The following is an 18,581-nucleotide window of genomic DNA, read 5'->3' on the forward strand; positions in this document are numbered from 1 at the left end:
GAGTTCTGAGAGTAACATGGTGTGTGTGTGTGTGTGTGTGTGTGTGTGTGCACATGCATGTGCAGACAAATGTGTTTCTCCGGAGTACTGGAACCCAGGGCCTCACAGTTAGGCAAGGCTCCACCTCTGAGCTACAAATTTGACATGTGTCTTTCTTTTCATGGTCCTGCAACAGCTCTTGGGCCGCTGTCTACACTCGGCTACTTCACATTAATCCTTAAAAGACAAACTGGCGGCAGAGCGCATGGTTAGCATCAGGTCTGATCTCCAGCATAAGAAAAAAAGACAAGCTGACAAAGCGTTTGCAGACAGCTCCTCCTATGTTAAAGAAGCTCTTGGTCAGTTGACAAGACCGAGACAAGGGGCTGGCAAGCCTGATGGGCAAGCTTACCTTCTGGCAAGGGAATGCTTACCTTACCATGCCAGAGAGGCTTACAGCTCACCTGAAATCAAGAGCCTCAGTGGGCAGCACCGCCCATGGCAGCTATGAAGGCTGAGGCTCAGCCTGAGGTGGGGGAAATCCATCTAGGGTCAGTCACAGACAGCCATGAGCTTAGAGGTCTGTTCCAAACGCTAGAGATGAGGCTGAGAGGCACATTCACGCTACTCCCCACGACCCACAGTGGAGAAGAGGGTGGGCCAACATGCTGACAGATGGCGCTGATCTTCCAAGGAGCCATGGGAAGCAGGCATGGGGTGAGCAGATGAGAGTGTGGAGGCAGAGAGGCAGGGATGGAGGGAAGAACTGATGGGCTGGTAAGGAGATGATGTGAGAGCCTTAATGAGATACCAAACCACACCCGAGGCCAAAGTGCCCCAACAGGACTATGCTGGGTGTGGGGAGGAAGCCAGAGAAGCCAGAAGAGCCAGGCCTCAGCTCAGGAGTGAGGAGGAACATGGGTTTCTGATGATCAGGGTCCAGCTGGATGGCAGCTTCCAGGTGGAGAAGACCTGCACCCAGTCCCATGCTGGGCATGAGAAAGGCATGTACCTGGGGCTGGCAGACTATGGGACAATGAAAGCCCTCATCACCCCTTCCGTGTTCCGACTACTAAGTGCACAGGCCACTGGGCACACAAGGGCCCTCTGGCTAGGAAGAGAGAGAGGGCAGGAAGGAGTGTAGTTAGAGACACTCTGTTGGCTATGAGGTCAGTGAAGGGTCAAAGGGGATCCTGAGCACAGAGCGGTGAGCTGTGAAGACCGCCTGGCACACCGGAGAACAGCCAGAGACACACTGGCAGGGTGGCTAGCCTGCAGCTTTCTGCACTCACGGTGCTTGTTCAGGGGGTTCAGCTTTGCTAGTGGCCACTGGGAGCCACAGGAGATGATGCATCCTGGGATGGGGAGGAGGAAGGCTGCAAGACAAAGAAAGAATGAAGCCAGGAAGCCTTCCTGGGAGAACCACCTCCTCTCAGAAAATCCCGAAAACTCACCTTACACAGTGGCAGTGGGCAAGTCACTGGGAATCAAGAAGAGCATAGTTACAAAGGAGACTCAGGCCCTGGCCGGCCATCGCTGGTGACCACGCCCAGGGGCAAATGCACACCACTCAGGGAGGGCTGAGAGAGCATTCCAGAGAGCAGAAAGACTTAAGACAGAACAGTTCCATGGAAGAAGACAGAATCATGGGAGGAGGTTGAGGGAAGGCTAGGAAAGGGCTTGCTCCATAGGAAGAGGGTGTGCCAGAAGACTAGGTGTTGCCAGGAGCGAAGGCTGTGTGCCAAGCACCAGAGAGGCCCCAAGGCAGATGAGGTGGAGAGGCCATCACTGTGGCTGTGTCCCAGAGGATGCTGCTGGGGCTCATCTCGTGTTCTATAGCAGTGACTCCACAGACAACCCAAGGACTGAAGAAAACTCACAGTGACTTATCTTGCCGGCAGCCACAGTCACAGAGAAAGCAGCCAGGACGGGGGTTCTGGCCTGGTGAGGCCAAGGTCACTGGTTAACCCTGTGCTTAAGAGGACGAGTCAAAGTGGCCTTTTGATGCCACGAAGGCTTCGGAAGCTGCAGGCTGAAGCACTGCGGAGCCCGCATGCAGAGCAGCCAATGGCTAGGCTCTGTGAAGCTGCCTCCCTAGACCTCACAGCTCTGCCCCTCACAGCTGAAGCTGCGACCAGCTTCTCAGTCTCAAGCAGGTAAATAAACCTGTCTGACTGTCAGGACTCTGAAATGTATTAATTAAAATAATCTGGATTTAAAACTAATGAAAGGAGAAAAGTCACTCTAGGTTTAAAACGGAGCCCCACCTCCGACAACTAAAGAGTTATCAGGCTCAGAAGCCACGCTGCTCTAGATGGACAGGAAAAGCCTCTGAAAGGCAAAGCCTTTCCTGGGGCTGACCAGTTTGTCAGTGGAGACCAGCATGCCAAGAACACAGCACCACATACAGGAGTGACTTCAGGCTTTTCTGGTTCTGCCACTCATCGGCTGTGTGGCCTGAGGCAATCTACACAACTTCTCTGAGTCTTAGATTCTTTACCATATAATAATCTTTAATTAGGAAAACTAAATGAGATAATGTGCAGGAGGTGCCTGGCCTGGTGTGTGACACTTGTGTGTGTAAGGAATAGAGGAACCCTGTCTGCCACCTACAGGCGTGTGAACCTTGTGTGTGTGTAAAGGATAGAGAATCCCTGTCTGCCTCCTACAGTCTCCCCCTTGGCTGTTACAAGCTCACACCATGGATGCCTGCTGCTCTCACTGCTGCCCAAAGGCATGGGACCTTGTTCAGCTTAATCAATATCTCTCTCTCTCTCTCCTCTCTCCTCTCTCTCTCCATCTATTGTCTATTATCTGTCTATCCGTAAACTATCTATAAACCATCTATCTACCTTCTTACCTACCTATTATCTATCTATCTACCTACCTACCTACCTACCTATAAACTATCTACTGTCATCTGAAGAATATTTCCTTTAACTTTTATTTGGTGTGTGTGTGTGCAAGCATGTGGAAGTTAAAGACAGCCTTTTGGAGTCAGTTCTTTTCTTTCACCAGGGAATTAAACTCTGGTCATCAGGCTTGGTGGTAAATACCTTCACCTGCTGAGCCACCGCTCCTGCCCGAGAACATCGCTGTGTTTAAATAACTTTACTCCCCTTCTCTCCTATCTTGGCCTCAGCTTGAGATTATATTGTTTCCACATTTAAAAAGGGATTTTAGGGCCCACAGTTTTCAGATGTTTGGGATGTACTATGTCATGCACCTCAGGTTTGGTGAAGAACAGCCTCAGAGCTGGCTGTGGAGGTGCACAACTTCATTCCGGGTTGCTCAGGGCTGCACAGTGAGACCCTGTGTCAACAAACAGAAAGATGAAAGAAAATCCCCAAACAGAAAAGAGCAGAGAGGTGGCTGGACTGCCGGCTTTGCTGAGAGAAAGTGAACAAGCCCACAGTAACCACGGTAACCACGGCTGTCACTTAGAAGAGATTCACCAGGGCCTGGAGAGAGGTCAGCAGGGAAGAGCACTTGCTACTCTTGCAAAGCTCTCGAGTTTGGTTCCCAGCACCCATGGCAGTGGCTCTCAACCTCTTATAACTCCAGCTCCAGGAGATCTAACACCCTCTTCTGGTCTCCAGGGACATCCACACATATGTATGGACACACATATACACACACATATACACACAAACCACATATATACATTACACACACACATCACACATAACACAAACATACACACTGACACACATCACACACAGCACACACACACACTGACACACATCACACACACAACAGAACACACCCATGTGGGACCATAATGGCCAAGGATTCCAGAGGAAGGGTCAACAGAGCTTCAACTCCAAATACCTCAAACTTGAGGATGGCAGGAGTTGCCTCCCTCCCCACCTCCCAACCTGGTTCTACAAAGGCAGCCCCCTCAGATCAACCCTAGTAAGAATTTACTACCCTGACAGTAAATTACCAGGCTTCACTCCTTGTTTGACCTTATAAGGTCCCAACCCCCACCCCACCCCACCCACCGTACCCTACGGCCCCTGAGCATGTAGAAGAAATATTTTCTAACACCTCTGCCCTGGCCAATGGTACACAGCCACACAATCCTCACCCCTAGAGATCCTGGCCACCTCTCCAGGGGCACAGATACCTGGCTTACCAATAAACTAGTTCCAATAAACTAGTTCTCTGCAATAAACTAGTTCTCTGCAATAAACTAGTTCTCTGAAGCTGTTCCTGGGTGTGTGCATTGCACTCACCCTTGCCTGGCTAAGCTTCCCTCCCTCCAATCCAGCCTGGGCTACCCTGATGGCAGAGTGGACACAGTCTCTCTCTCTCTCTCAATCTCTCTCTCTCTCTCTCTCTCTCTCTCTCTCTCTCTCTCTCTCTCTCTCTCTCTCTCAGCCTGGGCTACCCTGATGGCAGAGTGGACACAGTCTCTCTCTCTCTCTCTCTCTCTCTCTCTCTCTCTCTCTCTCACACACACACACACACACACACACACAGAGAGAAAGAGAGAGAGAGAGAGAGAGAGAGAGAGAAATATTTTTTAAACTTTAAGTTATTACAACACTGTTCCCAGACCAACAACCAGAGTGGCTTGTCTTCCACTAGAGGAGAAAGGTGGGCTGTGAGAACTGCCGGCTTTACTAACTAACCCCCGCCAACAGCAGGCAGCCTTCCTAACCACAGTCAGAGCCATCCCTCCCCCGGTCCACATCTCAGTATGACAGCTGAGAGAAAAAGCTAAGCAGCTCTCTCCTAAGCCTGAGTGAGTCCAACATTAAACAAATAAAACAACTCTAAACCTACTTCGGAAAGGAAGAATTATCAGACTCATGGATTTAAAGCAAGTATCCTATCAAATTTATTGAGTGCAAAATCTGTGCCAACTTAACTGCATATATATATATATATATATATGCAGTTAAGACATATATGGTAAAGACAACCATAAGGCTGTCTTTAACTTCCACATGCTTGCACACACACACACCAAATAAAAGTTAAAGGAAATATTCTTCAGATGACAGTAGATAGTTTATAGGTAGGTAGGTAGGTAGATAGATAGATAGATAGATAGATAATAGGTAGGTAAGAAGGTAGATAGATGGTTTATGGATAGTTTACAGATAGACAGATATATATATATCTTTGTGTTCTTGCTCAGCCCCCAGGCATCTTGAACTTACTTGTCCAGTGGTCTGAAAGCAGTAGAGAGCCCTAAACAAGCTTTTGCTCTGTTAGTGATGCAGGGAGCTCACCTTCTCTGTGGTGAACAGCCACAATGGGGCTCACTTTGCTCCTAGCCTGGGCAATGGCTCTTCTGCCAATTAAGAAACAAAACAGGGCCACACGAACTGTTGCCCAGAGATACCAACCAACCCCCTTGCTAGAAAGGGGTTAAGCCAAATAAAATCTAAAAGCTCCCTCAAACCAGCCAAAGCAGGGGGTCCGCTCTCGGAGCCCTCTCTACTTCTCTTTCGCTGTCTTGTTCTTTGTGGGAGCACAGCAGCAGTAAGGTCAGTGTTACTTCACTGCATGTGCAGACATTGACTGTATCTACAGAGTCTGTAACTCAGTCAGTAACTTGTGTCCTAGCCTTCAGAGAAGGCTCTCTGTTCTACTGGGTAGATCAGAAATGGTTTAATAAAAATCTCCCTAATCTTGGAATTATCAAACTAATGTGTTAGGACCTGAATACAAAGCCCTACAAACTCTCATCTACAGGACTGCACCTTTCAATATTTTAGCAAACGCCTTTGTCTTTGCCAGCTAGAAGCCACATCAGCTTATAGGACAGCCGGTAAGATAGAAATGTGTCCATTTCTAGACGACCAGCGCATAACTTACTTCTATGACATAACTGGTGCTGGCAAAGACAAAAAGGACACTGTTCATAAATTCAGTACTTGACAGCTATTTCTGTATGTTAAATGCCCAGGCTCTATTTAATTCTTGAGGTCATACTAACATCAGCACTAACTTGAGATTCCTAGTTATGTTCCCAAGCACCCCGGCTTTCTCTACGTGACTCTGTGCTCACATTCTGTACAGTGCTTCTCTGCAGAAAGCAACCCTTGTCCCAGTTCCCAGTCACAACTTCTAGCTTCTATTCTGAGACAGGAACTTTAATTTTACCTTCTCTACTTTTTCCTGGTCTTCCTCCTTCTAAACTAAGCCCAGAGGACACTCACCAGAGCAGGCTCATTAAAAATACCTGTGTCTCACCAGCCACATAAATTGCTTTTAAAATGTAATAGTAAAACAAAAAACAAAACAAAACAAAAAAACTATGTCTTCCTAAAACAAACAACAAACCTATATATATATATATCAAACTCTACTAATATAATTCAATATATCTAAATGTAAAATATTTAAGGACTAACATGAAACAAAACCAAGAAAACCGGGGCGGCAGAGTGGCCCGGATGAAAACAGAAAAAGATTACTAGCTTAAAACATACACATCCCAAGGCAAGCAAAATACACCCCAGCCTTTCCAATAAACCTGAAAAGCCACAGCCCTGCCTGTGCGAATCGGGAAGCTGCTGCCGGCCAGCTGTCTCTGGGGCATTTGCAGTTTTGCAGCGGTAGCCAGGGAGGAGGGCGCTGGCCAGTCGACAGCCCGCATGATAGTCATGTGCTGAGGTGGAAGCTGGGTTCCAGCCTCTCAGAATGCAAGACCTACTTAGCTTTGGCACAAAGTAGTTTTCTGGCTCAGAAGAAAAAAATGTGTAAGGAAGTGTTTTGACTCTTCAGCAAATGGTTGTGACAGACGCGGGAAGGCAGAGCAGAGGCTCCAGGGACTGGGGGACTTAGAGCCACTTAAGTGTTGGGGCTTGAAAGCACCGAACAGAAGACAGGATCGTTGTACTCGGCTACTAAATAGCAAGCAAATGTTTTTTCTTTTTGTATTAAATTTGGAATAGTCAGAGGAAAATAGAAAAACATTCAGTAAAAGTAATGAAATAAAATCTTAGAAAGTCATCATATTTTCCCAAATTCTGAAATGCTTATCAAAACAAATGAGCACTCAAGATCACACAGTCAAGAACGTACCTCTTCACAACACTACAACTACCTGCATGGTTTGAGAATGCGGCTCAGTAGCAGAGCACTTGCCTAGGCCTCGAGGCCCTAAGTTCAATTCCTAGCCCCACAACAATCTATTTATTTTTGAGATAGAGTCTCACTATATATCCCTGGCTGGCCTGGAACTCACTATATGTAGATCAGGCTGGCCTTAAACTCACAGAGGCCTACCACACCTAGCCAAAAAAAAAGTTCTAATTACTCAATGGCTTTTATAAGTCTCCATCTCTGGCCCCGACCTCTGGCTCTGACTTCCAGAAAGACTCTTCCCTTACTTCAGGGCCTCAGAAACCCTCAGACCTAGTGCTTCAAGGGAAAACTGTGAGCTGGGGATAGTGGCACATGTCTGTAACCCCAGCGCTCGGGAGGCAGAGGCAGGAGGATCAAGGGTTGATCAGCTACAAACTGAGTTCCAGGCCAACCTAGACCACATGAGACTGTCTTAGGAAACCAAAAAGACAATGATGCAGTCCACACCACCGCACGCCGTCAGCATACACACATCCTTGTGCCTCTGACTTTCTGTGTTCTCTCCTGGGGCTGAAGTCAAGGGTCTAGACAGTCTCAGTGTCTGCCTGTCTGTCTGTCTCCCCCATTATGTCTTCTTTAGCTGACGTACAGGAACTGCACATACTCACAGGTAACACTGACACTTTATTACAGTGTGCACTGTGTAACCATCAACTAAACAAATCACAACTACTGTAGTCACTCTCCTTTTGGAGACCCACCCGCCACAGCTTGGGTCTCAGAGGACCCCAGAGGTTAGTTACCAGCTTGTGGCACTCCTTTAAGAACTTGGGTCTTGAGCCGGGCATGGTGGCGCACGCCTTTAATCCCAGCACTCAGGAGGCAGAAGCAGGCGGACTTCTGAGTTCGAGGCCAGCCTGGTCTACATAGTGAGTTCCAGGACAGCCAGGGCTACACAGAGAAACCCTGTCTCGATAAACCAAAAAGAACTTGGGTCTAGTGAAGGAAGTTAGGTCCTTGGAGTGTGCCAGGCCTTCCTCTATCTCTTGGCCACCGTCAGGTGTGCAGCTCCCTCCCCCAGGATCTCTACAGCACCACAGACTCCCTCACCACAGGTCCAAGTGCACATGTACTGAACGGAAGTGCTGAGCCAGACAGCCCAGCTCACCTTGTAAGCTGATTTTCTTGGGTATCTTGTCACAGTAACAGAAAGCTAACTTAGACACCGCAGAACTCTCCTGGGGCGGGTGGGCCTTCTCCCTGGCCTCCAGGCGTTCGGTAGTAACTGTCTGTCTCCTAACCAAAGTAAGCTCTCGAAGAGTAAAGACTGGGGCTTCTTCTCATGGTGAATAAGGCCTAATGACTATATACAATTGTATTTTTAAATTTTTCAATTGCATTGGTGAGTGTGTGTGTATGTGTGTGTGTATGTGTGTATGCACGTGCGCATCACGGCACAAGTGTGAAGTTGGTTCTTTCCTTTTGCCCTATCAGTTCTGGGGATGGAGCTCAGGCTGTCACGCTTGGTGGCAGGTGCCTTGACCCTCTGAGCCGTCTGGCTGGTCCCACTCTGCAGGATCATGAAGAGTCCCACACCTCTGCCTGTGGTACTCACGCCCTTCATATCGTCAGTGAGCAGAAGTGAGCACACACAGATGTGCAGCAGCAGCAGCAGCAGCAGCAATGAAGACCATCCACTGTCACTAACACTTCCACGAGTAACAATTCTGTACACAAGTGACTCACTTCTCCCTTGGAAAGTGATGAATGTGGCAGTTCTTGTTCATAAAAAGCTTTGCTCTTGCTACTCAGCAATTTATTCTCCATGGGTTTTCAAGCCAAACCATTTGTTCCTCAAAACAAAGAGGCTACCCCATCTTCAGAGGGAAGCCTTGGAAAGTCATTCCTACCCGCCCACGCTGACATCCAAGACTGCCTAATTATGAGAAAGACAAAGAGCGTCGAGACACTGAGCCCACACATTCATAAATGTGGAGGCTCCATGTTTCCCTTTGGGATTGGATTAAAAAGACAATTAAAAGCAGTTATGTAGGTCCCTCCTGATTCTAGTTACAGAAAGATCCCAGCTCTTTCTCAACAAGGGTAACACGACTATCCTTGGTTTGGTTTGGTTTGGAGGTGAAGAAAAGTAAAACAAACAAACAAACAAAAAAAGCCAAACAAAAACCCAAACCCGCCGGGCAGTGCTGGTGCACACCTTTAACCCCAGCACTTGGGAGGCAGAGGCAGGTGGATTTCTGAGTTCGAAGCCAGCCTGGTCTACAGAGTGAGTTCCAGGACAGCCAGGGGTACAGAGAAACCCTGTCTCAAAAAACTGGAAAACAAACAAACAATCCAAACCCAGTTCTGGTATGTATACATGCTCATGTATGGGGGCCCACATACACAAATGTGAACATGTATCATTTGTCCTCTCTTGTCCTACCTTCCTGAGACAGAGTCTCTGAGACTCACAGATGAGCCTAGGGTGACTGACCAATACGCTCTAGGGGTCTGCCTGTCTCTATCCTCCAGTGCTGGAAAGACACTAGCACGATACTGTGCCTAGCTTTGTAATACGAATTCTGGGGTTCCAATTCAGGTCTTCACTAAGCCACCTTCTCAGCCAAAGATTGATTTTATCTCAAAATTATTTTACATGAGATTTTTCTAACTTCAGGGGAAGAGTGGGTGTCCTACCTGTGCACCATAGACACGCTGCATGGCCTGCAGCAGCTGGTTGGTGTAGTCTGTGAGGGTGCCAGCATCTTCTTCAAATACACTCAGCAAGGAGCGCGCCTGCAGGCAAAGACGAAGGGTCAGTCTACACTGTCAGCAACAGTTATGAAGGAGGGACAGACAGACAGCACAGGAACCGCCTGGACCTGGGAGGGAAAGTGTGGGTGCAGGAACAGGAGGCTACACTTCCTCAGGACCAGAGAAGACAGCCCATGCCTAGGGCGGGGCTTGTGGCTCAGTGTACACTACCTGCTAGCACTTACGGCCGGGGCTCTCACTCCGAGCACCAGCAGAAGGAACCATGAAGACAGAGGCTCAGTCATCTGTGCTGACTTCTGTGCCTACCTACACACGCATCCACTCATTAACAGTGTCAGGAGAGACGGCCTCTCTTTTCAAGTCCTCGCAGGGAACACAGGACCCTACTGTGGACCAGGTATGACCACCCAGCAGCATGGGCTTCACCACTCAGCCTCAACCAGCAGCTTGGGGTCTGCAGTCCAGGGCATCCTGCAGACTGCCACTGTTTCCTCTTAAGATAAATAACACAGTCAACTTCCATGGTGTGGTGGTGTATGCGTGTGCATGAGAGAGACAGACAGACAGAGAGACAGAGAGTGCTGTGTGTATGAGAGAGAAAGATTGAGAGGTGTGTGTGTGTGTGTGTGTGTGTGTGTGTGTGTGTGTGTTGTGTAGAGCTTTTAAGCTCATGATCAGGAATCACAAATATCCTGGCCCAGTGGCAGAAGCTCTTGGCATAAAACTCAAACAGCAACCATTATGCTGATCCCTTCTCTAAGGAGGAACTCTCTTCTGAGGGCAGCTGAGCACCTACAGTAACTAAAGTGTATTTCCCACCATGTCATACACGGTGCTAGGCACACGCTGAGCACTATGGAGATCTTTATATACTGGGTGGTGTGTGACCCAGGGTCAAGGCATCACATAATAGAGATCCACTCACATCCGTGAATTCGCAACAACAGGAGCTCAGTATATAACCAAGGAGACAAAGAGGACACGGGACACACTAGCGAGGTTGTACACAGAGTGCTTTGCAAACAATTCATTATTTGCTCATTATTTTCTTGCAAATGGATTTCAATTCCTTCTTCTAACCCATCTCAGCTAAAATAAGAGGTCAGAAAGTGGTCTGCCTGGCTACTATGTTCTGACACCCCTGAGGCCTCCCTACTGCTGGGCCACCCACCACCTGGTGGTACCAGACCCTCCCAGGGACAGGAGTAGAAGCCTGGGCACTGGGATCTTCCCTTCTCATCGCTAGGTCTACCTTGGCTCCACAAACTGGGGGCTTCACAGCAGTGTGAGTACCCTTCTTTGCCCTGAGCTCTCCTGGACAGAAGTGGGTGCTTGAATGCTCTGTAAATGAGAACCACAAGCAACAAGCCCAGGGCATAAGGCAGCTTTCCCCTCAGTTCTCTGTGAGGACACTCGTTCATACAGCACAGACCCTCATTCCAGGGGAATTCCTAAAATTCAAATCCGGAACAGGAAATGCTCCGGCACCAGGGTGCAGACAGTAGCTGCACTAAACAACGCATCTCAAGTAGAATGTGCACAAATTTTCCCGCTCCCTCCATCTGTTTGTAAATAAACATCACGGCTACGGCCCACTAGATTTCAGAACCCATTAACAGTAACAACCAGCAGGTAAAGATGACGATTCTAAATTTTTTATGGCATCTCTTTAAAGTATGACTTTTTGGTTGTTAAAATGGGTGAGCTGCATTCATCATTTGTGTGATGTGTCTTCTTGCTCTCGGCCAGCATGTGCTGAAACACCATCCAGAGGACTGAGAGTTACTGCCCAGGAAAGTGACTCCAGGATCAGCCTGGGCTGAGGCTGCTGGGAGTCTGCAGGGAGTGGTGATGAGAGATGGCATTTATTATCGAGACAATGCTCTCTGGTGCTCATAACTGGAGCCCAGTGTTTAACCAGTTGGCTCCATCTTAACATTACAGCCATGTGCTTACCTAAGGAGTGCCATCCAACAGTACAGGCGTCGAGTGTTCCCGTACCCAACACTGCAGGGTCCCACCAAAGTCTACAAAGTTCAAATACTTTTCTTATTATAACTAGCATGTCTGGGAACGTGAGAAGCGATACAACTGGACTGCAGGTATTTTATTTTTAAAAAATATGATTTGTTCACTTAGTTGAATCCTACTGTTTTTCTTAACACTCTAAGGTATAAATTAAAGATGAGACATGGCTAAAAAGAGAAGGCCTACACAACTGTCTTCCTCAAGGACAGCAGGAAGAACTCCAGCAGAACTCCTTGTATCAGACACTGACGGGCACAGAACATCTGTCACGTTTTCTAATGAAACAATGTCAGAATCAGATACCATAGTTCCATTAACCTCACTTTACAGGGGATGAGGCTGAGGCTCAGGGCAGCTATGAAATGTACTCAACGCTGTTCGAGCTTCCTCTCTGCTACCTATAAGCTACAGTGCACACTGAGAGAAGTCAGGACAGGAGCTCAGGCAGAAACTACAGAGGAATGCTTACTGCTCACTCTTAGGCTCAGGCTTAGGTACTTCCTGATACAGCCCAGGGCCACCTGCCCAGAGAAAGGTGCCCCCGTCCCCAACCTGGACAAAGCACTGGATCCTTCTACGTCAGTTAACAGTCAAGACAGTCACCAAGACTAACCAGATAAAGAGCTGCTTCTCGGTTGTGACACAGACAACTAAAGCTCCCAGGGCTGGGAAGTAGAGGGGCTGACATATAAATCCAGGTCCACTGCAAGGACAGCGTGGTCACCAGTGGCAAGCGTTTCATCAGCAGGCGTGGTCTGTGTGTGCCAGCTCAAGACACAGCACAGCCGAGCCAGATTTTTCTTAAGCACTCCGCATTCTCTCTCACAGACAGCCACTGCCAGAGACCTGCAGCATGGTAACCTGCTCACAGACAGCCACTGCCAGAGAACTGCAGCATGGTAACTTGCCTTGTTTTAATCTTCTGGGCATCGGATTTAACTAGATCACCCCTGGCAAAGAACGGCCAGCTACTGAGGGACTGCTTTGCTGCACACGTGCATCAGCATGCTCTCTGCTCAAATGCATGGATGGAGAGTGGGGATGCCCTGACCTATACAGGAGTGAGGGTCAGGAAAGGCATGCCAGCTGCTCAAAGTCTCATGAAAAGGCCCAACACCGCTGTGTGCTGTTTGCAGAGACAGTACCATCATTCGGCAGCACACAGCTCATGCACAGGAAAGCTCAGAGAGGGTGAATAAAAGCTCAAGGTAACAGTGGCAGGCTCGTGGTTTGACCTATCCCACATTCTCAGGAACCTCTGCAGTCAGGCAAACAAGACCAAGCCCTCTGGGCCTGGCCTAAGCTCCGCTGGCATTCCTTTACCTTAAACATCCAGGTGTTACCTAATCAAACAAGCCCTACGTTCTCCGACAACACACAATTGCTTAAGCGTCCAATTTCAATAGCACTCATAATTTGCTTCTTTAAAATGTACGTTAGACAAAGATTTTTATCCCCCTAAATTGGGTTAGGCAGAGAAACATCTTAATAGATCCAAGTTTACTAAATGGAAAACGTGTTATACACAGAGTTATAGGACGAACTCTCTCCACAATGAAGCCTTACAAAACCACTCCGCATGTTTGGAGGCATCTCACTGGGAGAAAGAAAGGCCTGATTGCTGAGAGGACTGTTCCCAGCTAGGCCGCTGCATGATCTCAGAACCAAGTCTTTCATTTCTCTGTTTCCGTTATGCCAACTTCCAAAGAATCAAGGCACAAAGCACAACACCAAAAAATGCAAGAGCTGCATCCTCACCTTAGCGGGGAATCGTGCTGCGTACAGGATGAGCGCATGCTCTGAGGGATGTGAGATGCACTGCTGGGACTCGGAGCTGTGTCCCTGTCCCTATCTATTACAGCAGGACTCACACTGTCTTGGAACAACTGCTTATCTGCCCCAGGAACAGACTGTGAGCCAGTCAAGGACAGCTATGCCTATCTAGTTGATAGTCATGTTTCCAGCAGCTAACAGAGCCTGCCCAGCAAGGCACAGGCTCACACACAGCACCAGGGAGACGTCTCTACACCCTCTACTCCTGTCCCAGAGGTCAGCAGAAAGACTGCATGCACGCGGACTAGTTCTGCAGCGCAACGTGCAACCCTGCACACTGAAGAAGAGGAAATGAACGGTTGTGACTAAGGCTGGTCAGTGACTATTTAGCACTTGCTGGAGCACTGCAATTCAAATACAAAAGCTTTTGTGTTCACTGAGCGAGCCCTGTGTAAACAGGCTACTCAAGCAATCCTCAGAACCCTTCCACCTCCAACAAACAGTTCACTGGGTCTCGGTATCTTTTCCCCCTCTTTGTGAATCAATATAGGGCCAGGGAAAAGCCAGGTGCTAGGTAACAGGGCTAATTTAAACAGTACCCCAAGGCTGAGGAAGTGGCTCAGTGAGAGAGCAACTTGCCTACCTAGCACTGTAAGGCCTGCCTTCAATCCCCCACACCACAACAGCCAACCCCTTTATTCCTGCTGCCTGGGTTTCTTACCTTACACAGCTGATTTCCCTGCCCTTCCTCCATCTTACTACATGGCCTGTCTCAAAAGACTGTGCGCATGAATAAAATGCACTGAATTTAGAACAGCACCTGGCACAGACCACGGAGGATCCGGACCAGGCATGCTCAACCCACACATAACCCGAGAGAGGCAGAAATGCAACGCCATGCATAAGGGTTCTTCACTCATTCAGATTTTCTTCAATGTCTTTGCAACTTGACTGAGCTGTTCTCTCCTGTGAATTTTGGAGATGACAGCGTAGCCCAGAGAAACCGAAAGGTTAGACAATCCTGAATTCTTGGCCTTTGCTTCTGTGTTTAATTCTTTCACATAAAATAATAGAAGTGGTTTCCATTGCAATCCAGTTCTCTGCCCCTGGATCATCTCCAGGGAGGAAAGCTGCAGCCCAGCACGTGCTGTGTAAAGAACAGTGTCAGCCATGCTCTGCGGGCTCTGAGGGACTCCTAAAGCTATCTTCTACCCTCTCCCCACCCCCCGCAAGCAGTCACACTGATGGGTGAGAACTTGTCTCAACAGCAAGGACAAATTTCCTACAGGTGACTCTGTGGGTAAAGGCACTTGTCACCAGGTCTGAGGACCTGAAATCAATCCCTGGAACCTGCACGGTGTAATTAAGAGAATTGACTTCCACAAACTGTCCTCTGACTTCCACATCTGCACACCCACATCCGCACACATCTGTATCAGAGTCAGGAAATGTCACAGAAGAGGAGATGAGAGAATGAGGCAGAGTATTGTGAAATACTGTTACTGGACCAGTGACTTCCACTCGTGGACTCACAGCAATGCAGTCACTTAAATGAGGTAATGCCAGTCAGCATTGCAGCTTGGGATGGAGGCCCCAGAGCCCTACCCTTAGTGAGAAGCTACAGGCTGTTGGTGGCTTCTGGGAAGGGATGGCCAGTTTGCTTTGGGGGTGTGGCTGTTGGGAGGTTGCCCTGGCTCCACTGGACAGCCCCACACCCATGCATAGGAAGAGAGCACTAATTAGATTGTGTGTCATTGAGGGAGGGAAGGGGACAGGAAAATGGGTGGGGGAACATGTTTTGGGGTGTCTGGAGAGAGAAGATGAGGAGGTTATCTGATATAAATACGCTGTATAAGTATAGGAAATTAGTGAAGAATAAAAAGTATTTAAAAATATTCCTTACGAGAAAGGCAACAAAACAACTGTCTGAATTAAGTAAGGGCTTTACCACTTTGCAGGGACGCCAACTGTCTAAGAATAAACCTTTACTGTGGACAAAAATATTTTTTTTAATTAAAAAGAATGTCAGGTAGGAGTAACAATGACTCTAAACATCTCCGCCCACCCCCTCCCCCCCCCACACACACAAGCTCAAAGTTGTAAACCATACAGACGGGATATAATTTTAGACTAGTCCGCCGCTTTCAAGACCATCTGCCCCATGTTCCTTGTTTTCTGTGGAGTTTCTGCAGATGAGAACACGGGACAATTAGAAGCAGAACCGCAGCCCAGGTCTCAGACTCATTTATGCCATTCAGAAATGGTGCACACCCATTAGAGGCCTCAAAACTCCAGGCCGTGCGATGTCTGTGTGCCTGGCTCTGCTACCATCACGACTGGTTAGGGAAACGGTCTGTCTTTGACCTTCCATGTCACCAAGTACAAAGCAAATGGAAAGCCCTATTCACAACCATGGTGGTTATGATTTCCATACACTAATGTTCAGATCCTAACGACAGGGGAGGATGGCTGAAACGCTTTCCAACAAAGGCTGGGGTCCAAAGCAAACACCTGACATCCAGAGCTGTATAAGGAAGCCTGCAAAGAATTAGCACAATACATGCCAGTCTGTTTAAAAAGTTGAATCAGTCTAAAACACAACAACAATAAAAAAACAGGCTGAGCATAACAACACATCTGTAATCCCAGCACTCAAGATGTAAGTTCAAGGCTAGCCTGGTCTACAGGGGCAAGTTTTCAGTCCAGTTATGGCTACATAGTAAGACCTTGTATCAAAACAACAAAAAACAAAATCCCAAGTAATGGGAATACTAATTATCACAGCTTGCTTACATATCCTTGCTCGTCTACATGAGGACAATCACTCAGAACTGAGCCTAAGACAGGCACACACAGATAGCCCTTTTGATTTATTCTGCAAGGGAGATGGGGGAAATGTAGGTAAACTCCATCTGGGAGGTACAAGTTACTTTGGGAGCCAAGGAAGGAACCCTTAAAGAAGAGGAGAGACTGTGAAGAACAGCTTGAGCCTTTGTAACTTTTTCGGGAACGGAGATACTAGAGGATGAAGGTATTTATTTAAATAAGCTAGGGATGCTATACCAGGAAAGGGAATAGAAGATCCCTGGGGAAAGCCCTGTGAATTCTGAACCACTGTCACTATGCACTATCTCAAGCTCAAACGGCTTGATTCACATCTCCACTATGTTAATGAAGCCCCACCACCACCACGCTGTGGCACAAATGGGGCAAATGTTGGAATTTTCTCTTCCCTGGGTCGACTTGACGATGGATCCAGGTTTTCTGTGCTTCCTATTCCGGCCCCTGCATTCATTAGGTCTCGTGGACTCGTCAGTACCAGCAGCGTCTGTATGGATAGTGCTGTTGCCTTCTTCTGCACTGCTTGAAAACCTTATTACCCTGCTAGGGAACTACTACTGTGGGACAACGACTGCCCGACCTCCCCGAGCGCCGGCGGGGCACCGCGGCTCCCTCCCAGCCTTCCCGGCGGTACCTGGGGGCTGTCCTGCAGCGCCTCCTCCAGCAGGAGCTTGTCCACGGTGGGCATGGCGAGGCGGCGAGGGAGCGCGGGACGCGAGGAGGGGACGCTCGGCGCTCGGGGACTTGAGACTTACCTCCGAGCCCGCGCCTGCCCACTGACCGCGGCCCGCCCCTCAGCCCGGCCCCCGGCCGCCGGGATCAACAGGAAGTGTGGCAGGCGCCGGACATGTAGACAGTCCCGGACAGGACACCGGAAGTGTGGCGACCACGCTTCCGTCCGACCCCGGGGCTTCGGGCCCCTCCGGCCAGCTCAGCAGCACCGGGAGGTTCCGGCTGGAGGCTGCCCTCCCCCGTGCTCGTGGCGCATCTCCGGGTGGGACGATAGGCTTTTATCTTCTTGCCGTTCTGCAGATTGCTCTCTCTGTGTGGGAGGAGATAAGAGTGAACAGATTTTGCAGTTGTTCTCTGGCCTCTTTTTTTTTTTTGGGGGGGGTGTCGGGGGTGGGGAGTCAGGCTGTCCTCTAACTCACAGTGTAACTGAGGATAATTCTAAATTTCTGATCCTCTTGCCTCCACTTTCCGAGCGTGATGGGATAACAGACTTGGACCACCAACCACCAAACCGGAGTTTTGTGCAGTGCTGGGGATCAAACCCAGGGCTTCGTTCATGCTAGGCAAACCCTCTACCAAAGTAGCCACACCCCCAGCCTTGCCGTCTTCTTATTTTATTTTTTAATTTGGGTTAGAAGATGGGCTTGGGTAGAGCAGGAGAGATGGTGTAAAGGACACTGCAGAAGATGTGAGTTTGCTTCTCAGCACTTGGCAGGAGGCTGTGGCATGCACATTATTTCCCGTAGGGACATGCATGGGCGCACTCATGTGCACATATTTCCCATAGGAGATGCACACACCATTTAAAAATACAACAAGACAAATTATATTTAGTGTGTGAAGTTCAGAAGACAAACTGTGAAAGACTTTTCTCTTTCCAGCCATGGGGATTCTGGATATTAAACTCAGGTCTCAGTCTTGGAGATAAGTGCCCTTAACCATTGAACCATCTTACCAGCCTCTGGCCTCTTTTTTTTTTTTTTTTTTTAAATACCAGGACAGGCCCACACTCATAAACAGCTCAGAGCACAGACATTACGTGTGTGTGTGTGTGTGTGTTCCGGGATATTCAGATCACTGCTAAATGATTTGGAGCCATATAATTAGGTCGCATCTTCCTGGTTTTTAAGGTTTTTCGTTTTGGAGAATTTCATAATGAAATTTTCAGGGTTAGAAAGGATAGATTATGTAGTTCTGTGATGTCATTTAAAAGTGAGAAAAAGGGACACTGGAGAATGAAATACTTTACTCAGGACCCTACAGTGTAGGCTGGAGAAAGAAGAAAAGGTTGTGTAGAAGATCAAAAGTGGAATTTGACGTATATTAAAGGCACGAGTTTCAGTAGATTGACACATAAAATCAGTACTATTTGTCCAATGAGATGTCACCAAAATTACCAGGAG

The 18,581-nt window shown here is 48.3% G+C and overlaps 1 protein-coding gene across 2 annotated transcripts in view; it reads right to left on the bottom strand.

Moving 5' to 3' along the window:
• The window catches only part of Appl2 (adaptor protein, phosphotyrosine interacting with PH domain and leucine zipper 2), a 47,962-nt gene extending 30,682 nt beyond the window's left edge, over window positions 1-17,280 (bottom strand). The window contains exons 1-2 of one of the 2 annotated variants that reach the window (XM_021175188.3): window positions 17,081-17,280; window positions 9,727-9,825 (exon numbers count right to left, since the gene is read on the bottom strand). In XM_021175188.3, coding sequence (XP_021030847.1) covers window positions 9,727-9,825; window positions 17,081-17,134 — 153 coding nt within the window. In that variant the 5' untranslated portion in view covers window positions 17,135-17,280. The remainder of the gene's footprint in view (window positions 1-9,726; window positions 9,826-17,080) is intronic. The other variant, XM_085843066.1, reaches the window with a different exon arrangement.
• Between the last annotated feature and the right edge of the window lie 1,301 nt (window positions 17,281-18,581).

The sequence above is a fragment of the Mus caroli genome, unplaced genomic scaffold, assembly GCF_978045245.1.
Source record: "Mus caroli unplaced genomic scaffold, Mus_caroli_1 scaffold_9, whole genome shotgun sequence".
NCBI lineage: Eukaryota > Metazoa > Chordata > Mammalia > Rodentia > Muridae > Mus > Mus caroli.